This window comes from Bos taurus, chromosome 24, assembly GCF_002263795.3.
Source record: "Bos taurus isolate L1 Dominette 01449 registration number 42190680 breed Hereford chromosome 24, ARS-UCD2.0, whole genome shotgun sequence".
NCBI lineage: Eukaryota > Metazoa > Chordata > Mammalia > Artiodactyla > Bovidae > Bos > Bos taurus.
In genome coordinates, this window is record NC_037351.1 from 7,794,346 (window position 1) to 7,816,338 (window position 21,993).

At 43.3% G+C, this 21,993-nt stretch overlaps 1 protein-coding gene across 1 annotated transcript in view; it reads right to left on the bottom strand.

Moving 5' to 3' along the window:
• Positions 1–21,141, bottom strand: part of DOK6 (docking protein 6) — a 416,940-nt gene extending 395,799 nt beyond the window's left edge. Inside the window, exon 1 of the mRNA XM_002697666.6 lies at positions 20,940–21,141. Coding sequence (XP_002697712.1) covers positions 20,940–21,005 — 66 coding nt within the window. The 5' untranslated portion in view covers positions 21,006–21,141. The remainder of the gene's footprint in view (positions 1–20,939) is intronic.
• Positions 21,142–21,993: the final 852 nt, after the last annotated feature.

Consider the following 21,993-nt stretch of genomic DNA (forward strand, 5'->3'; position numbering starts at 1 on the left):
CTCTCCATGACCCTGTGCTAATCCTTGAAGCCTGGAACTCTTGAATTGAGGCTTAAATCTTGTGAATAACCTGAAATACTGAGATTTCCTCAAGCAGAGGTTGTGGAGAATTGTTTCAGGGACCAAAAGAATGTAATCATTGCCAGAAAAGGGGGATCCATCAATTTCATCTAAGTCATAAAGTGACATGTCAGAAAAGTGAAAATCAAGGAAATGGAAGAAGACCTATTTCAGAATTATGCTTTTGCATATAGGACTATTTTTTATGATGGTTTTCATGTTTAATAATAAACAGTGTGAAAGTTGCTCAGTCATGTCTGACTCTTTGTGGACCCGAAGGACTATACAGTCCATGGAATATTACAGTCCAGTATTCTCCAGGCCAGAATACTGGAGTAGGTAGCCATTCCCTTCTTCTGGGGATCTTCCCAACCCAGGGATTGAACCCAAGTCTCCTGCATTGCGGGCAGATTCTTAACCAGCTGAACTACCAGGGAAGCCCTTAACAATAAAGACAAGGGTGAAAATTTCACAATTCTCAAACACATTTAAAGTGATGCACACACCAAAATTTCAAGGCTGCAAGATTACATGCAGCTCAAGGAAAGTGGTAACAAGATCTGAGGACCCACTGGAGACATTACCTTTGAGATTAGGAATTCAGACTCAGTGGAGACAAAGTATTAGAACAGAGACATTGAATGGCTCTCATCTACATTGGGAGGAAATCTACACAAAATAGGAGTTTCATAATTTGTACAGGTCATAAAGAAAAAGTATCACTCGTTCAGCCGTGTTCTGACTCTTTGCTACCCCCGTGGACTGCAGCCTGCCAGTTCCATCTGTCCAAGGTGTCTCCCAGGCAAGCATATGGGGTGGGTTGCCTTTTCCTCCCCCAGGGAATCTTTCCGTGTCTTTGGCACTGGCAGGTGGATTCTCTACCACTGAGCCACCAGGGAAGCCCAAAGAAAAAACACATACTATGTTCTAATCAAGGATGCCACATCGGAGGGGAGCCTCTACTGGGGTGAGAGTGAAAGGCATTGTCATCAAAATGTGTGCAGTGGTTAGCACTGGTATTCTGAGAAGAAACTAGAAATGACTGTAAAAGAATGACACTTTTGGACACATGGCGTTTTATCTTACCTCGCTTAAAATCTTCCTGTAGAGAATAAAGATGGTATCTAATCTTCCTGGTGAAGAATGTCTCTGCTCTGTGGGGTTCTGAGATGAGTAAGACCCAATGTTATTTTAATGGGGGACCATACAGAAAAGCATGTTTCGAAATGTAAAATGCTGTAAAAATACAAGTTGTTGGTATGATTTTTAATGGAAAATTCCTCTTGCTCAAAAAGTTATCACAAGGTTCTAACTCATATAACTATTTGAAATTTCACAACCAATATTAAAAATCAATATACACACAAAGCATATTCAAAATAGTAACTGAAACAAATAATACAACACAATATAAGAAATACATGTGATGTTGTAGAGCTGCATTTTTTTTTTTTTAATTTTGGTAGCCTTTAAACAAAACTTATTCTTTCCAAAAAACAAATGCACTTTGTGGGGGTTTGTTGTTACATGGTGTGTTTTTGGAGAAGCTAAATTTTAGTGCTTTCTCAAAGAATTTTCAGAAAGGGCCTTTAGATGAAGTTAAAAAATATTACAGAAAAATGAAGCACAGGGTAACATCTTTTAGGTAAGATTAAGGCATATGCTAGCTGATATATTGCTTACTACAGCCTTTGTATTGCAATTTAATTGATATTCCTAAGGCTAATTACGAACAGGAAAATTACAAAGTGCCTTCAAGACAGCAATGCCAATACTACTTTTGTGTCAATCAAAACCCTGGTAGTGCAGTTCTGAATAAATTTATCTAAAAATTTAACAAAGATGTATTGACGGCCTGTCTTTGTGCCAGGCCAGGCCAGCCTGATATTGGGTCTTACTCATCTCAGAACCCCACAGAGCAGAGACCACTACTAGACTTGCAGATTGTTCAGTCGCTAAGTCGTGTCTGGCTCTTTGTGACCCCATACTTCCTCCTTTAGCATGCTAGTCCCCTGTGATGAAAAGGACATCTTTTTTTTTTTTTTTTTGGTGTTAGCTCTAGAAGGTCTTGGAGGTCTTCATAGAACTGTTGAACTTCGTCTTCTTCAGCATTAGTGGCTGTGGCACAGACTGGGATTACTGTGATGTTGAATGGTTTGCCTTAGAAACGAACAGAGATCATTATGTCATTTTTGAGATTGCATTTCAGACTCTTCTATTGACTGTGAGGGCCGCTCTACTTCTTCTAAGGGATTCTTGCCCACAGTAGTAGATATAATGGTCCCCTGACTTGCAGGCATTGATGCAAATTTTTCTTTTCCTTCTTTTTACTGCTTCATCTTCATATATTTCATATTAATATATCCTTAGTTAATGTATATTTGAAAATAATCTTGATCTTTTTAATTGAAAAAATGTACCAAATAGGTTATAGATTCTAATTACATAGAAAAGTGATTATTTAGTACAGCTGTACATAGTACAGCTACTATGGAGAACAGTGTGGAGATTCCTTAAAAAACTGGAAATAGAACTGCCTTATGATCCAGCAATCCCACTGCTGGGCATACACACTGAGGAAACCAGAAGGGAAAGAGACACGTGTACCCCAATGTTCATCGCAGCACTGTTTATAATAGCCAGGACATGGAAGCAACCTAGATGTCCATCAGCAGATGAATGGATAAGAAAGCTGTGGTACATATACACAATGGAGTATTACTCGCCATTAAAAAGAATACATTTGAATCAGTTCTAATGAGATGGATGAAACTGGAACCTATTATACAGAGTGAAGTAAGCCAGAAAGAAAAACACCAATACAGTATACTAACACATATATATGGAATTTAGAAAGATGGTAACAATAACCCTGTGTACGAGACAGCAAAAGAGACACTGATGTATAGATCAGTCTTATGGACTCTGTGGGAGAGGGAGAGGGTGGGGAGAATTGGGAAAATAGCAGTGAAACATGTATAATATCATGTATGAAACGAGTCGCCAGTCCAGGTTCGATGCACGATACTGGATGCTTGGGGCTGGTGCACTGGGACGACCCAGAGGGAGGGGAGGGGAGGGAGGAGGGTGGAGGGTTCAGGATGGGGAACGCAGGTATACCTGTGGAGGATTCATTTCGATATTTGGCAAAACTAATACAATATTGTAAAGTTTAAAAATAAAATAAAATTAAAAAGAAAAAAACAACATTATTGAATGCCAAGCACTGGGTGAGGTGGTGGTAAAAATAAATAAATAAATAAATAAATAAAATAAATAAATAAATAAAAATAATCTTGATCTTTTTAATTGAAAAAATGTACCAAATAGGTTATAGATTCTAATTACATAGAAAAGTGATTATTTCCTTCACCACTGATTCTGAATCCGGTATGCTTCAGGTGTCATACTATTTTTCGAAAGTAATCTTACGGTTCCCCCGTCACATCTTATCCAGCTACTGAAATTAACCTGTCATCAGACAGCATAATAACTGAAACTGTTCCTAGATGCTTTATTTCGGACTTCATTTACTTTGTATTCTGGGCAGTTTTATTATCATTTAAAAAGGAGCTGCAATGAGGTATTATCTTGGGAATCAAAATAGCTAATGGCACTTTTTGGACGGGAATGTAGCCAAGTGGTCTCTTACTGGAGATATAAAAAGAAATTCCATTGAAATTGTTGCTGACCTTTATCTTCCTTTAAGTAATGGCATTTTTCTAAAATTTGGACAAGGTGGCTCACTTCGAGTTCAGAAGCAAAGGCAGAGAAGTTTTCATTGCTCTTTGCTTCCACAGTCAATGGAGTATTCAAGCCACTTGCCTCCTAGTAATTAAGGTGTCCAAGGCAATGGCACCCCATTCCAGTACTCTTGCCTGGAAAATCCCATGGACAGAGGAGCCTGGAAGGCTGCAGTCCATGGGGTCGCTAGGAGTCGGACACGACTGAGCGACTTCACTTTCACTTTTCACTGTCATGCATTGGAGAAGGAAATGGCAACCCACTCCAGTGTTCTTGCCTGGAGAATCCCAGGGACTGGGGAGCCTGGTGGGCTGCTGTCTATGGGGTCGCACAGAGTCGGGCACGATGAAGCGACTTAGCAGCAGTAGCAGCAGCAGTGGGCAAACCTAGCTCATATAAACCTCCTTCACAGAGAATAGTCACTTGCAACTGCAAAATAATCAACATTTGTATTTTTCACAAATCAAAGAGAAAGGAAGTCTATTTCAAACTAAATAAGCTTCTGCACAGCAAAAGAAACCGTCAACAAAATAAAAAGGCAACCTATGAAATAAGAGAAAATATTTGTCAATCATTTATCTGATAAGGGGTTAATATCCAAAATAAAACCTTAACAACACTATTACAAATGGGCAGAGGACTTAAATAGACATTTCCCAAGAAGACAGATGGATGTTATACAAATGAAATCACATAGCATATAACCTTTGGGGATTTTTTTTTCTCACTCAATATAATTCTCTCAAGATTCATCTTTAGGGGGTAACAAGAGTTTAATCTTTTTTATTGCTGAATAGTATTACACGATAAAGCACGCTGGCTATGACAGACCGCAGAGAAGCACGGCCGAGAGGAGCTACCCCTCGCCCAAAGTCAGGGGCGGCGACCGAGACTGCCAGGCTGTGTCGGCACAAGAGCTACCCCAAGTCCAAGGTCAGAGGCAGTGGCCAAGACGAGCTACCCCACGCCCGAGGTCAGGGGTGGCGGCCCAGAGGAGCTACCACACTTCCAAGGAGTAGCGGCTGCACTGGCGCAGGAGGGCTGAGAGGAGCTACTCCACGTTCAAGGTCAGGAAGGGTGGCCGAGAGGAGATACCTCTCATCCAAGGTAAGAGAAACCCAAATAAGACGGTAGGTGTTGCGAGGGGGCATCAGAGGGCAGACACACTGAAACCATAATCACAGAAAACTAGCCAATCTGATCATATGGACCACAGCCTTGTCTAACTCAATGAAACTAAGCCATGCCCTGTGGGGCCACCCAAGATGGGTGGGTCATGGTGGAGAGGTCTGACAGAATGTGGTCCACTGGAGAAGGGAGTGGCAAACCACTTCAGTATTCTTGCCTTGAGAACCTCATGAACAGTATGAAAAGGCAAAATGATAGGATACTGAAAGGGGAACTCCCCAGGTTGGTAGGTGCCTGATATGCTACTGGAGATCAGTGGAGAAATAACTCCAAAAAGAATGAAGGGATGGAGCCAAAGCAAAAAGAATACCCAGCTGTGGATGTGACTGGTGATAGAAGCAAGGTCCAATGCTGTAAAGAGCAATATTGCATAGGAACCTGAAATGTCAGGTCCATGAATCAAGGCAAATTGCAAGTGGTCAAACAGGATATGGCAAGAGTGAACGTTGACATTCTAGGAATCAGCAAACTAAAATGGCCTGGAATGGGTAAATTTAACTCAGATGACCATTATATCTACTACTGTGGGCAGGAATCCCTTAGAAGAAATGGAGTAGCCATCATGGTCAACAAAAGAGTCTCAAATGCAGTACTTGGATGCAATCTCAAAAACGACAGAATGATCTCTGCTCATTTCCAAGAAAAACCATTCAATATCATGGTAATCCAAGCCTATGCCCCAATCAAAACACTGAAGAAGTTGAAGTCGAATGGTTCTATAAGACCTTTTAGAACTAACACCCCAAAAAGATGTCCTTTTCATTATACGGGACTGGAATGCAAAAGTAGGAAGTCAAGAAAAACCTGGAGTAACAGGCAAATTTGGCCTTGGAATACGGAATGAAGCAGGGCAAAGGCCAACAGAGTTTTGCCAAGAGAATGCACTGGTCATAGCAAACACCCTCTTCCAACAACACAAGAGAAGACTCTACACATGGACATCACCAGATGATCAACATCAAAATCAGACTGATTATATTCTTTGCAGCCAAAGATGGAGAAACTCTATACAGTCAGCAAAAACAAGACCAGGAGCTGACTGTGGCTCAGATCATGAACTCCTTATTGCCAAATGCAGACTTGAAGAAAGTGGGGAAAACCACAAGACCATTCAGGTATGACCTAAATCAAGTCCCTTATGATTATACAGTGGAAGTGAGAAATAGATTTAAGGGACTAGATATGATAGACAGAGTGCCTGATGAACTATGGACGGAGGTTCCTCAGCGATCAATGCAAAGAAATAGAGGAAAACAACAGAATGGGAAAGACTAGAGATCTCTTCAAGAAAATTAGAGATACCAAGGGAACATTTCATGCAAAGATGGGCTCGATAAAGGACAGAAATTGTATGGACCTAACAGAAGCAGAAGATATTAAGAAGAGGTGGCAAGAATACACAAAAGAACTGTACAGAAAAGAGCTTCACAACCAATACAATCATGATGGTGTGATCACTCACCTAGAGCCAGACATCCTGGAATGTGAAGTCAAGTGGGACTTAGAAAGCATCACTATGAACAATGCTAGTGGAGGTGATGGAATTCCAGTGGAGCTATTTCAAATCCTGAAAGATGATGCTGTGAAAGTGCTGCACTCAATATGCCAGCAAATTTGGAAAACTGAGCAGTGACCACAGGACTGCAAAATGTCAGTTTTCATTCCAATCCCAAAGAAAGGCAATGCCAAAGAATACTCAAACTACCGCAAAATTGCATTCATCTGACATGCTAGTAAATGAATGCTCAAAATTCTCCAAGCTGCACTCAATATGCCAGCAAATTTGGAAAACTCAGCAGTGGCCACAGGACTGGAAAAGGTCAGTTTTCATTTCAACCCCAAAGAAAGGCAATGCCAAAGAATGCTCAAACTACCGCACAAATGCACTCATCTCACACACTAGTAAAGTAATGCTCAAAATTCTCCAAGCCAGGCTTCAGCAGTATGTGAACCGTGAACTTCCAGATGTTCAAGCTGGTTTTAGAGAAGGCAGAGGAACCAGAGATCAAATTGCCAACATCCGCTGGATCATGGAAAAAGCAAGAGAGTTCCAGAAAAACATCTATTTCTGCCATATTGACTATGCCAAAGCCTTTGACTGTGTGGATCACAACAAACTGTGGAGAATTCTGAAAGAGATGGGAAAGCCAGACCGCCTGACCTGCCTCTTGATAAACCTGTATGCAGGTCAGGAAGCAACAGTTAGAACGGTACAGGGAACAACAGACTGGTTCCAAATCGGGAAAAGAGAACGTTAAGGCTGTAGATTGTCACCCTGCTTATTTAACTTATATGCAGAGTACATAATGAGAAACGCTGGGCTGGAAGAGGCACAAGCTGGAATCAAGATTGCTGGGAGAAATATCAATCACCTCAGATATGCAGATGACACCACCCTTATGGCAGAAAGTGAAGAGGAACTAAAAAGCCTCTTGATGAAAGTGAAAGTGGAGAGTGAAAAAGTTGGCTTAAAGCTCAACATGCAGAAAACGAAGATCATGGCATCTGGTCCCATCACTGCATGGAAAATAGATGGGGAAAAGGTGGAAACAGTGTCAGACTTTAATTTTGGGGGCCCCAAAATCACTGCAGATGGTGATTGCAGCCATGAAATTAAAAGATGCTTACTCCTTGGAAGGAAAGTTGTGACCAACCTAGATAGCATATTCAAAAGCAGAGATATTACTTTGCCAACAAAGGTCCATCTAGTCAAGGCTATGGTTTTTCCAGTGGTCATGTATGGATGTGAGAGTTGGACTGTTTAGAAAGCTGAGTGCCGAAGAATTGATGCATTTGAACTGTGGTGTTGGAGAAGACTCTTGAGAGTCCCTTGGACTGCAAGGAGATCCAACCAGTCCATCCTAAAGGAGATCAGTCCTGGGTGTTCATTGGAAGGACTGATGCTGAAGCTGAAACTCCAATACTTTGGCCACTTCATGAGAAGAGCTGACTCATTGGAAAAGACCCTGATGCTGGGAGGGATTAGGGGCAGGAGGTAAAGGGGACGACAGAGGATGAGATGGCTGGATGGCACCACCGACTCGATGGACATGAGTCTGAGTGAACTCCAGGAGTTGTTGATGGACAGGGAGGCCTGGCGTGCTGCGATTCATGGGGTCGCAAAGAGTCGGACATGACTTAGCAACTGAACTGAACCTAACTGAGTATTACATGATGAGGATGTCCTACAGTTTAACCATTTATCCAATGATGGGTATCTGGCTTGTTTTCAGTTCGGGGATATTTAAAATAAAGCTGCTATGAACATTTGTATGGTTTGCATGTGAACAAAAGTCTTCATTTCCCCAGGATAGATTACTGATGGTACTGCTGATGGCTGCGTGGCCACTGCATAGTTTAAGAAACTGCCACATTGTTTTCAAGAGTGTCTGAACCAATCAACCTCCCCAACAGCAGTGTATGAGTTATTCAGGTTTTCTGTCTCCTGCCAGTATGAGGTGTTGTCACTGTTTTTCATTTTAGCCTTTCCAATAGGTATTTACTGATAACTCATGATGCTTTCACTTTTCACTTTCATGCATTGGAGAAGGAAAATGCAACCCACTCCAGTGTTATTGCCTGGAGAGTCTCAGGGATGGCAGAGCCTGGTGGGCTGCTGTCTGTAGGGTCGCACAGAGTTGGACATGACTGAAGCGACTTAGCAGTAGCAGCAGTAGCATGATGTTTTTAATTTGCATCTCACTAATGGCTAATAATGTTGACATCTGTTCATGTGTTTATCAACTTTTGTGAAGTATCAGTTCATGTTTTTTGCCCATTTCCTAACTGAATTGTTGTTTTTAAAATTTAGCTTAGAGTTTTAAGAGTTTTTTATTCACGTTTTCTGTTAGAGACATGTAGTTTGTAAATAATTCCTCCCCCCATAGCTTTTTAAAGTTCTCTTAACAGGCTCTTTCATAAAGCAAAAGTTTTCATTGTGATGAAGTTAATTTATCAAGTTTTCCTTTTAAGGGTCACACTTTTGTGTCAAGTCTAAGAACTCTTTGCCTAGTCCTAGTTCCCAAAGATTTTATGTTTTGTTACAAATTTCATACTTTTACTTTTCACACTTAAATCACTAATCTATTTTGAGCTATAAGGTGTGAGGTTTATGTTGAGATTCATTTATTTTGCCTATGGATGTCCAATTTTTCCCAGCACATTTGTTTGAAAGATATCCTTTCTTCATCAAATTTGTGTCTTTGTCAAAAATTTGTTGGGTATATTAGAAAATCTTTTTCTTCATTATATGGTCTAAATGTATGCTTCCGTTGAAGCTCCTAAACTTCTCTATGGATTAGCAGAGTAATTCACTAAATATGCTCTAAATGTCCTCGCTAGGAGTGACTACAGCAGAAAATGAATTCTAGCATCTACATGTTGCTAAGGACAATTACTTAATCATCAATGCTCTAAAAATTAGTTACTTTAGAATATATTTAGCATATATTGGATTTAGTATATTTTAAAATTTAATTGCATCACTTCCAATAATGCTGTCTTATTTGTTGGGTGTCTTAGTTGCTACTTGTGATCAAAGCTGACACTGGCTGATTCAGATGGGAAAATATTTATTTAATATTTTATTACCTCAAATCAGGAAGAGCAGGCTAGAGAACCAGGTAAAAACCACTGTATTCACAGTTGAATAGAAAATAGTGAGCTGGAAGGACTGTCGGTAGTAAACCTCTATTTTGAATCTCTGAGACACAAAACTATGGCAAAAGAAGGAAAAAACCAAAAGGCACGGGACATGTGGAACAAATGATTTAACATGCGAGGAGAAAGAACAGACAGAATTACTGTGTGAAAAAGTAATGGTAGATCATCTTTCAGAGCTGCAGGAAGACATCAAGCCATGGAATAAGCAGCACCATACACCCCCAAATAATGAACAGAATAAACACTGCACCTCCACATTTCATAGCAAACCCTCTGAAAACCAGGAAAAGAGGAAGTTACAAAGGGCCAGAAGAAAAAAGACCAATCCTTTTCAAAAGGTAACAGGATGCCTGACAACCGATTTCTCAATGCAAACAATAATAGGTTGAAGAACGGGTTCTTCTCCGTGCTGAGGAGAAAAAAACAAATACGTCAGTGATTCTCAGTCAGAGCTAGCCACTAGAATTATCAGCATCTTTCCAAGACACTAAAACTCACTCCATTTGGTCTCCTTGTCAAAAGTCCTACTTGACTGCAATCCTTTCTATACACCCAAGATTTGTGGATGTTGCTAATTTGAGAATGAACATTTAACCTTTCCTCTAAACACATTAGTGACTTTCCAGACTCTCAGCGTAGTGCAAGCCCCTTTAGTCTGGTCCTTTACTTCAACGTTCCATACCCATCCTGGGGACGCCAATATACAGTCCCTCCCAAGTACTGAGAATCATTTTTTTGGTTAAGGGCTAAGTAATGTACAGATTTCAGCAAAGTATCAGGGTGCAACAGTATGTGTGTTAAGTAGCCTTTGGAGTTGTAAACAGTTGCTATGTTCTAAATGTACAGAAGAGTACATTTCATACTTATTCATAAGTTTGGTACCTTAAAGTTATACATCATGATTTGTAACTGGATGTACTTTTATTTGAGGCTCCCTTGAAAGGTCCATCTAGTCAAAGCTATGGTTTTTCCAGTAGTCATGTATGGATGTGAGAGTTGGACTATAAAGAAAACTGAGTGCTGAAGAATTGTAGTGTTGAAGAAGACTCTTGAGAGTTTCTTAGACAGAAGGAGATCCAACCAGTTCATCCTACAGGAAATCAGTCCTGAATATTCATTGGAAGGACTGATGCTGAAGCTGAAACTCCAATACTTTGGCCACCTGATGCAAAGAACCGACTCATTGGAAAAGACGCTGATGCTGGGAAAGATTGAGGGCAGGAGGAGAAGGGGACGACAGAGGATGAGATGGTTGGATGGCATCACTGACTCAATGGACATGAGTTTGGGTAAGCTCTGGGAATGGGTGATGGACAGGGAAGCCTGGTGTGCTGCAGTCCATGTGGTTGCAGAGTCAGACACGACTGAGCGACTGAACTGAACTGATGGTTCAGATGGTAAAGAATCTGTCTGCAATGCAGGAGACCTGGATTAAATCCCTGGATCAGGAAGGTCCCCTGGAGAAGGGAATGGCTATCCACTCCAGTATTCTTGCCTGGAGAATCCCATGGACAGAGGAGCTATAGTCCATGGGGTCACAAAGAGTTGGACACGACTGAGCGACTAACACTTTTGGGGACTTCCCCAGTGGTTCAGACAGTTACAAAGCTAATACTTAAAAAATTCCAAAGTGTAACAAAGTCAATAAAAGCATCAGTAAAATGACATGGGTCCTTTCTACAGAACAGTCCCTAGGGTCTTTAAAGCACTCAGAGAGATATAATTCCTTTTTCCTAGTAAGTTAAATGAAAGGCATAGCTTTTTAGGCAAGTTCAAATATGTCAAAAGTATTTTTTCATTTTTTTTCTTGAATAACATGTGAAAAGTTTTACTAGACTTATATAGACAGAGATATAGAATTTTCTCTTACTGACCGTCACCCTTTAAAAGTTGTAATTTTTTAAAAGACACACTAAAATTCAATGTTAAATACCAAACATTTTTCCAAATAAAAGTATAATGTGAAGATGTAACAATTTATATAATAAATATAAGACATTTTATGAACATTTTATTCTCCTGGAGTAGGGCTAGGTGCCTTTACATAGTTAGGGAAGATAACAATTCATCACTAACTAACGAAGGCTAACAACTCGTTTGGAAATATATACATATTCTACTTAATATATAACATAAATTATATGTATGCATGTATTTAAGTATGTGTACATATGTACATTCATAGACATATACACATGCATATTTTAAAGGTTAGTGAATGGTAAAAAAATGTATTTCATATTTACAAAAAAATCAAGAGAAAAATAACTATACATGTTTACACATGTAATACATCATATATTTAAACATTTAAAAATATAACTCAGAATGGCATATAGCCAATTTTAAAAATTAGGAAACTAAGAAAAGGAACATCATTTAAGTATGCATAGTTCAATTCCTGCCACTTAAAAGCTGCTGCTGCTGCTGCTACGTCGCTTCAGTTGTGTCCGACTCTGTGCGACCCCATAGACAGCTGCCCACCAGGCTCCGCCATCCCTGGGATTCTCCAGGCAAGAACATGGAGTGGGTTGCCATTTCCTTCTCCAATGCATGAAAGTGAAAGGTGAAAGTGAAGTCGTTCAGTCGTGTCCGACTCTTAGCGACCCCATGGACTTCAGCCTACCAGGCTCCTCTGTCCATGGGATTTTCCAGGCAAGAGTACTGGAGTGGGGTGCCATTGCCTTCTCTGCACTTAAAAGCAGCTGGCTACAAAAATAAACAAATAACTGACCCCAGCCTCTTAGATAGCGTTCACAGTATATTTCAGTGCTGTCTGATGTTAAAGACATTGCGCAGGTTCTTGCTGAATAACTGTGTCATCCGTTGATTTGCCAGATCCCAGTAAATGTGCATTATTTTTTAGTTGTGTTTTTCTTTAAATAAAGTCACTTTCCATTGGGTTAGTTCAAACATAAGCTTTTATATAACAACCTTAAATAAAAGACCATTTTTCATAAATAAAGGTAATGATAAAATAAACAGATTTAATTATTTTTAAAGCATTTTAAACTCTACCGGAACAGTGTCAGTTTTTGAAATTTGTTTTCTTTTCTTAAAAGGAGAGATTATCTGGGTTTTAGATGGTACAATGGAAATAAAATCATGGCCATTCAAAGTGGACTAAAGAAATATCAGTATGGAAACTCCTTATTGTGGCAAAGATTCTCTTACTACACAGCAGTTTTTCTAGCTTTACTGAGATATAATTGACATATAATATTGTATAAGTTTAAGGTGTACATCATAATGATTTCATATGCATATACAGTGATCTGATCAATGCAATAAGTTTGTGTGCTCAGTCACTCGTCATGTCCTACTCGGGGCGACCCCGTGGACTATAGTCTGCCAGGCTTCTCTGATCATGGAAATTTTCCAGGCAAAAATACTGGAGTGGGTTGCCATTTCCTTCTCTAATTCACATGGCTTATTATGATCCAACTGGAACAACACATTAGAATAAAAATACTTCAAGACAATGGAAATTATTTCAAATACATAGACTTCAGATTAAACTTTTTTTTTTTTACATTATTTTATACTCATCCACGATGTCAACATTTATGGAGCACCTCTGAAATACTCTTAAGGAAACTGGGAATGTAAAACTTATAGAGATAGTGATCACTGTTTGGTTACCCTAGGTACAATTTATTTTGGTCATCTGGAAGATCTCCCTGAGTGCTGAGCATAATCTTTGTTATCTGAGGGAACGTCATCTTCTAAAGTTCAGCTTGCCAGCAGTCATGTATAAACCTATCCAGACAAAAGCTGAGATGTGAACTCTCATATCTCACCCCTGATTTAATGACTTCCCCCAGGTATTGCATGGGCATAATCATTTCATATCAAAATCCAGCAAAATGTTTTGGTTTGGTTTTTACAGTTAGGCTTACTTTTATTTTCTGTGCTTTCTGGCTTAAAGGTTTGAAAATGCAAAAAAAACCAAACAAACAAACAAAAAAAAAACCCAAAAACTTAGTCATGCCCATATGCATAGGTAGGAATGTTTTTTTAAAAAGGAAAAAAAAAATCTCACTAATGCAGATAACAGAGTTTCTTAGGATAGCTAAAATGTCATATACACAAACATACGGCTGCAAAGCAATTAATATAGAGAAACTGAATAGATGGTATACAAGACCATTTTCTACTATAAAATTCTAAGAACAAGTGAGACTTGTAGACAGATAGAGAAATAAGTGGCATGTACACCTAACATTAAACATATACATAACATAAAAACCTGAATATACCACAGAGAGCTCAGCTCTGTGTTCTGTGATGACCTAGATGGGTAGAACTGGGGGGAAGAGAGGTCCAAGAGGGAGGAGATATATGTATACATATAGCTGACTCACTTCATTGTATAGCAAACAATAACACAACAATGTAAAGCAATTAAACTCCAACAAAAAATGTAGAGCTAAAATAATTGGAATTTTATACATTCTAAATCCATATTTAATGAGAATGAGATAAATAATAAATCATCATGTATATAACAGATCCACTTCAGAAAGCAAAATGCCTAGCATACACAATACTCACAAATGAGTAAGGATTTAAAGGTATACCCAATACAACTTCCACATCTTAAATCCTTAGATTGAGAACTCATACCTGTGGTAATGATCCAGAAAGTTCTTTCAAACTTTTGAATGGTCAAAATTATTTTGCCTGTATCTTATGTTAAATATATTTATTATATCAAAACTAAGATCATGGCATCTGGTCCCATCACTTGATGGGAAATAGATGGGGAAATAATGGAAACAGTGTCAGACTTTATTTTTTGGGGCTCCAAAATCACTGCAGATGGTGATTGCAGCCATGAAATTAAAAGACGCTTACTCCTTGGAAGGAAAGTTATGACCAACCTAGATAGCATATTGAAAAGCAGAGATATTACTTTGTCAACAAAGGTGCATCTAGTCAAGGCTATGGTTTTTCCTGTGGTCATGTATGGATGTGAGAGTTGGACTGTGAAGAAAGCTGAGCACAGAAGATTTGATGCTTTTGAACGGTGGTGTTGGAGAAGACTCTTGAGAGTCCCTTGGACTGCAAGAAGATCCAACCAGTCCATTCTAAAGGAGATCAGTCCTGGGTGTTCACTGGAAGGACTGATGCTGAAGCTGAAACTCCAATACTTTGGCCACCTCATGTGAAGAGTTGACTCATTGGAAAAGACCCTGATGCTGGGAGGGATTGGGGGCAGGAGGAGAAGGGGATGGCAGAGGATTAGATGGCTGGATGGCATCACCGACTCGATGGACATGAGTTTGGGTGAACTCCAGGAGTTGGTGATGGACAGGAAGGCCTGGCATGCTGTGATTCATGGGGTTGCAAAGAGTCGGACACGACTGAGCGACTGAACTGAACTGAACTGAATTCTTGGCAAACTACTAATGCATTTCATACACGACATAATCTCTTTTCACAAAATACTTTCTAGAGATTTGGGAGTCCAGAAAAAATTTTAAATGCTCTGCTGCTGCTAAGTTGCTTCAGTCATGTCTGACTCTGTGTGACCCCATAGACGGCAGCCCACCAGGCTCCCCCATCCCTGGGATTCTTCAGGCAAGAACACTGGAGTGGGTTGCCATTTCCTTCTCCAATGCATGAAAGTGAAAAGTGAAAGTGAAGTCACTCAGCATTGTCCGACTCTTAGTGACCCCATGGACTGCAGCCCACCAGGCTCCTCCATCCATGATATGTTCCAGGCAAGAGTACTGGAGTGGGTTGCCATTGCCTCCTCCTTTAAATGCTCTAGGGACCAAAAATATGCAAATGCACACACAAAGGTTGCCATTTGTATTAATGAGGGAGATTTATAAAGGGATAAATTTTCAGAAAACGTGTCTCATGAAAACCTACTCTCTTCCATCATCAGGTAAAAGCTGTTTGTAAAACAACAGGAGAACTCAGAAGAGTTTGCAAGAAGCAGACAAGTAATCATCAGACTAGGAATGGGGGTGTCTTGAGGTTTTAATCCAGGAGGGAAAGAGGGCAAGGGACACACGAATCCATGATCGGTTGTTAGAACAAATGGAGACCCTGCAGAAGAGAAAACCCTCAACAGATGATGAGCTCATCAAGCTGCTGTTCATCAGAGACTCCAGAAGTGCGCTCTACTTTCACCTGCTTCCTCTACAACTGGGTGGGGACACAGTGATTACCCTAAGTCCCCTACATATGAACCTTCAAGTTGCAAACTTTCAAAGATGCCCGTGTGCCCCTGTGTGCCAGCTGTTGTACTGTACTACTCTACTTTTCAAGGTACTGTACTGTAAGGTTAAAAATGTTTTCTCTTTTGTGTGTTCTTTATGTATTATTTGTGTGAAAAGTATTATAAATCTATCACCATACAGTAGCATATAGCTGATTATATTAGTTGGGTACCAAGGCTAACTCTGTTGGACTTAGGAACAAATTGGACTTACCAGCACTGTCAGAATGGACCTCATTCTTACGTAGGGGGCTTGCTGTATTCCTGACCTACTACACCATGAGTAGTGGTGATGTAGAAGATGCTGTCAGAGAAGGCAATGGCACCCCACTCCAGTACTCTTGCCTGGAAAATCCCATGGACGGAGGAGCCTGGTGGGCTGCAGTCCATGGGGTCGCTAGAGTTGGACACGACTGAGCGACTTCACTTTCACTTTTCACTTTCATGTACTGGAGAAGGAAATGGCAACCCACTCCAGTGTTCTTGGCTGGAGAGTCCCAGGGACGGGAAGCCTGGTGGGCTGCCGTCTATGGGGTCGCACAGAATCGGACACGACTGAAGTGACTTAGCAGCAGCAGCAGCAGCAGCAGCAGCAGAAGATGCTGTGCTGTGCTAAGTCACTTCAGTCGTGTTCAACTCTCTGCAACCCTATGAACTGTAGTCTACCATGCTCCTCTATCCACGGGATTCTCCAGGCAAGAATACTGGAGTGAGTTGGCATGCCCTCCTCAAGGGAATCTTCCCCACCCAGGGATCAAACCTGTGTCACTCTACGTCTCCTGCATTGGCAGGTGGGTTCTTCAGCACTAGCACCACCTGGGAAGCCCCACTTACGGGTAATAATAACCTTGACTTAATACAACCTGACTCTGGAATATTCATACACACACACCCAGTGTACACAAGCTGACAAACAGTGGATGCTGCATAATTATTTAACCATTTGTTGAATGTGTAATACCACCCTATCCTGAGACACCCCTTCAATACCCACACATACCAAGCCAACCTCTCACCTGACTACTAAGAACTAGAAAAAAGCTGCATAAAATACTATCTGTGAACACCTGCCTGTGAATACGCACGTTGAAGTATTTGAATAAAATTCCTTGAGAACGACATGAGAGCCTAGAGACAGTCAAGTTTCAGAATCACGGTAGCCTATTTGCAGTCTGGAACTTGTGCACTGATGACAGTGATGGTAATGATGTGATGTCATTCCACTATGCTGCATTTACTGCTGCTACATTTTTAGAGTCAATAAGCTAAGTATAAAGTGACTAAGTTTCAGTGATTGTGTTCTATCTGCAAACCAAGAATAGCTTGGGTATTTTGTAATATATGCCTTGTTGATTAAACTTAACCCGTTAGAGGTCAGAAGAAAAACAGATAATCAAGGCTAAGAAATAAACAATACTGACCAACATGCATTTGCTTTATTTTTATTAGAGTTTTTAAGTACTGTTTTCTTTAATAAGAAAACACTCGCCACCATGGTATCCTGTGAATTATAACATTTTATTTTTTTTATTAGAGTTTTTAAGTACTGTTTTCTTTAACAAGAAAACACTCACCACCATGGTATCCTGTGAATTATAACATTAATCATGCAACAGATAAAATGGTGAGAAGAACTAAACTACTGTAAAGGCTTTTAAATCCTGCAAAACGAAAATATATCACAGAGAAAATATATTATTTCATATGTATTACAAGGAAAAATAATACAGAATTTAAAGAAATGATTCTTTATGAGTCATGTCATTGTATTTTTAATAATTGAACACCTTTAAAGATACAATGATTTAACAAGCATATTTTTAAAGGGCAAAAGTAAAATTCAGGAAAATGATTCTATTTTTTTCCTCAAAATTATTTTCCTAAATGGAAGAAAAACTGATTGAGTGAAGACAAATTTCAAAGCAAGCAAAAAAAGTGTTTAACATTTACCACTTCCTCCAACTATTTGGCTGAAGAATTATCCACAACAGGTAGCACTAGTTTCTGTTAAAAGACACATGGCAGGGGCCCTTTCTAACACTGACCTGGAAGCACCTCTGGAACAGTTGCCCCACAGGGTAGAGGGCAGAAGTGCTTTTCTGCCCTCATTCAGCGTAACGATAAGCACTAACTTGTGAGGAGTAAAGGGCATATTAAATATTTTATCTCAAAATATATTTTCATGTCATCCTTTTTATCTCTGATATGATTGGACTCATACCTAGCCCTTCTCCCTCCCCTTAGAATACTATAAAACTTGTTTCCTGAAAGCATGCCTTCTACCCATAGTAAATCAAATATCTGTGCATATTTAATTAGATTTCTATTTTGAAACTTAACCCATAAAAGAACTATTATGTATCTGCTGAGTTAAAAATATTTTGCTTACAAAAGTTCATAGTTCTGAGTCCATAAAATTAGGAATATATATTATTAACTATGAAAACGAATGCTTAGATAATTCCTATATCTCTGATTTTGGGGTATGATTATACGTTTTCATTTTTAAGGTGCACAATTAACTATCTTAATGGACCCATTTAAAACTTACTAAGCTTTACCGTATCACATGTGTGAAGTTGTGTCATTTGAACTCCCTCTTTTGAATATTGCCATATTCTGAATAGAAAAGTTTCTAAAGTTTAAGTAAATAATATTTTCCAAAACAATCAAGGCTAATGTAGCTTAATATTTTGATTTACTATTAAAACCAAGCAAAACTGTTTCAACACCAACCTGTGAAATTCATATTTCTCAAGCAGAAATGGAACACAAAAGGAGGTCCTCCGAACATAAACATGCTTTTACTGTTTTCTGGGTCGTTTACACAGGCATGGTTCTACACAGTGAGTGTGGAAACAGATGCTTTGGAAAGGAAATGAACATTGGCACCCATCTTTAGGGGGGAAACTGTGTCTGCTGAACCAAGAGGACATTTCAAAGGCTACAAATGTCAGTTACCCAAGAAGGCTTCAATACCCTTCTCCTGGATCCTATCTTATAATTAAGTAGCAAATTCGGTTTTAATTGTAGGAAATCCTGGAAAGGTCTGACGGGGGAGGAATCCTACAGATTCCAAGGCCAAGTGCGCAAAAAGGTGATTTCTCAGCGTTCTGCTCCTTATTCTGATTTTCACATACAGGGTAACTGTGCAACCAGATGCCCGTCTCCCCGAGGGGCTGAAATCACCCATCAGCTTATAGCCTGTGAGGTGTCAGACACAATGGAAATTTCAAGGAGAGGAGCTAGAGTGCTGAGCAGGCACCCTGTGGGAGACCAAAGGGCGTCAAAGGTCAAGTTCCTGAAACCCTTCTCGTCCGGCCCACCCCCACGCTCTAGCTCGGCTGATGGCTCTGGGCGCCACAGATGGAAGCACCGTGTCCCGGCCGCGCGCAGCTTTTCCTGGGGGTTCTTCCTTCCCTCTCTGGGAAAGAACGCGTTCCTTTACCCAGAGGAGCCCCGAAACCTGGCCGAGCCTCTCCCCCAAGGTGGGGCGCCAGGCTGGGGGTGGGGGAGGGTCGTCACCCAGCTCTATGCTCCCCACTTGGACAGATCTGCTGGGGCTCGAGAAGGGGTCCCGTGTGTCCTTGGGGGTACCGTCCGCATCTCGAAAGTGAAGCCAGCAGGGGCAGCACCCACAGGCAAGTCAGCCCGGCCCCATCCTCCGGCCCCCGGCACCTGCGCTCACCCACTGGCCACGCAGCGGTTCCTCGGTTCCGGCGATCCTTCTTTTAGGGACTCTGCCCTTCCTTAGTTTTCCAACGATATATTAAATATCTAGCATTTATCTTCTCTTTTTTTCTTTTTCTTTTCCTTTTCTTCCCCTCCTTCCTTCCCTTTTAATGAGAAAATAAACGAAGTCTCTCTCCTTTCTTCCCTCTCCAAGTTAAGAGTGCTCATCTCTTCAGCAGAGAAAGCAGGGAATGTTCTCGGTCAAGGCCGCGTAGCCCCAGCATCCCGGAGCTCCGCTGAACTGGAACTCGGAGAAGAGTGAGGCGGAGAGACATCCAGGGAATCGGGAAAACCGGCATCCTGGCCTCCGCACATGGAGCGTCCCTCGCACCCTGGACCGGCCCGGCCCGGTGGGTGTCAGGACTCAACTCCACGTCGCGCCCCCCCGAGGAGGCCCCCCCGCCCGGCTCTCCGACCTGCCGCTCCGCACCCACACCCCCACGTCCGCCCAGTCGGGGCAGTGCTCCGCCCAGGTGACCCCCCCTCTCCGGCTCCCTCCAGTCCACATCCCGGGTCCTCTACCACCGTCTACGCATTCCTCTTACCTCCTCCTCCGGTCACTAGTGAAGTTTTTACAACCCTCAAGGGTCTACACTGTCTCTCTCTCAAATCGGGCAGAGCATCTTTCAAAAGACCGTGAGCAGGTCTCCACAAACTTTTCGGCCGCCGCGGCTCCGGGGTCAGCGACCGTGAGCACACCCCTGGCGCGCATACCCGGGCGCAGGTCCACCTGTCCCGGTGCACCCCGAGCCGGGAAGCCTGCCCGCCGGCAACCGCAAAACTCGCCGGCTCGCCCCGCAGAGCCGCGGGGCGCTAGCCGGGCATCGAAAGAGAAATTGGAAATGGGCTGGGGCAGCGGGGACTGGGAAGCGGTGACGATTCTGGATACACACTCAGAGGAGAGTGTGTCCACGCCCTGCACACCGAGCGACTGTACCCCGAAGGCGCACACTTCCCGAGATCAGAGCCCTGTGGATGCTCTGAATGTAACCCCCACTCCGGGGCGCATCCATCTCGGAATTGATCATCCTTTCGCCTAGGCGACTTCTCAGTCTGGGTCTGAACCAGCGCCGCGCACGGGAGGATGCGGATCCGGGCGCTCCCGGCGCCCTCGCCCCATCTCCGAGCCCCCCACCCCCCGCGCCCCCCCGCCCCCGGGGCAGGTGCGGGCCCCCAGCCCGGCCGAGCAACAAGCGGGCCGTGCGCGGGGGAGCCGGGTCCCTGTCCGCCTCCGTCCCCGCGTGGGTCACCTCTCCCCGCCCCCCACCGCCAGCCGCGCCAAACGGGCGCCGGGGACGAGAAAGCCGCGCGGGCGACTCACCCCCAGCTTCCTGCTGCGGATTTTCACGTAGCCCTGCTTGACTATGTCGTTAAAGTTGGAGGCCATGGTCGGCGCGCTCGGCTTCCCCGGGTCGAGACCGCCGCCGTCCGCCGCGGGGTCCGCGCAGGTCTCGCATGCAGCCGGCCGCCCCCGAGCTCCCGCCGCCGGGGACGCGGGCGGGGTGGCGGGGCGACCGCGGGCGGGGAGCGAAGGCGGCCCGGCGCTGCGAGCCGCGCGCGCCCTCCGCGTCCCGGTCCTCACCTCCGCCCCCGCCGCGCGCCGCCGCCGCCGCCGCCGCCCCCGGCCAGCACCCTCGGGCCGGCGGCTCCCTCGGCGGCGCGGCGCCGGCCGGAGCGCACCCGCGCCGGGGAGGGGCGGGCCGGGGGGGCGGGCCGACTCGCCCGCGCGCCTCCCTCCCCGCGGCCCGCGCGGCGGCGGAGCCCGGAGACGCTCGCCAGACGCGCTCCATCACTCGCGGCTCGGGCGCCGCTCTCCTCCCGCCGCCCCGCGCCCAGCTCCCACCCCGGCAGCCAGGGCCCGCTGCGCTCTCCCCGGGCGCGGGGTTCTTCCCCGGGCTCTGGCTCTCCACGACCCGGACCGCACCCCGGGGACCCCAGGGCGGAGGTGGGGTGGGGGGGCTATGCTCCCCGGGAAGATAGGCCAAGGAAGTGAGGGCCAAACAATTGTTTATTTCGAGGGCCGTGTTTACAGTGCGATTTGATTCCTGCCGCACACACTCGCGTGCCCGGTCTGCGCCCCGTTAGGAAGTGTAAAATCGAGCTCTTCCCGATGCACACAAAGAGACCGATCGTGCGCATGTGTCTAGTCCCTCGGCTGCTGGGGAGACTGGAGAGATCAGGCGAGGCGCCGGCCGCCGACGTCCTCTCCCGAAGAGGCGCTGGCCCTGGGCTGGAGTGATGTGTGCCCGCGTTTTCCTGAACTGTGGCTAAAAGCGGCTCGTGGCTCCCGGTCTTCTAGAGGAAATGGAGACCACAGCTGCTCCCAGTGGATGCAAATGATTCATTGAAACGTTCCACTCAACAAAGCAACGAAG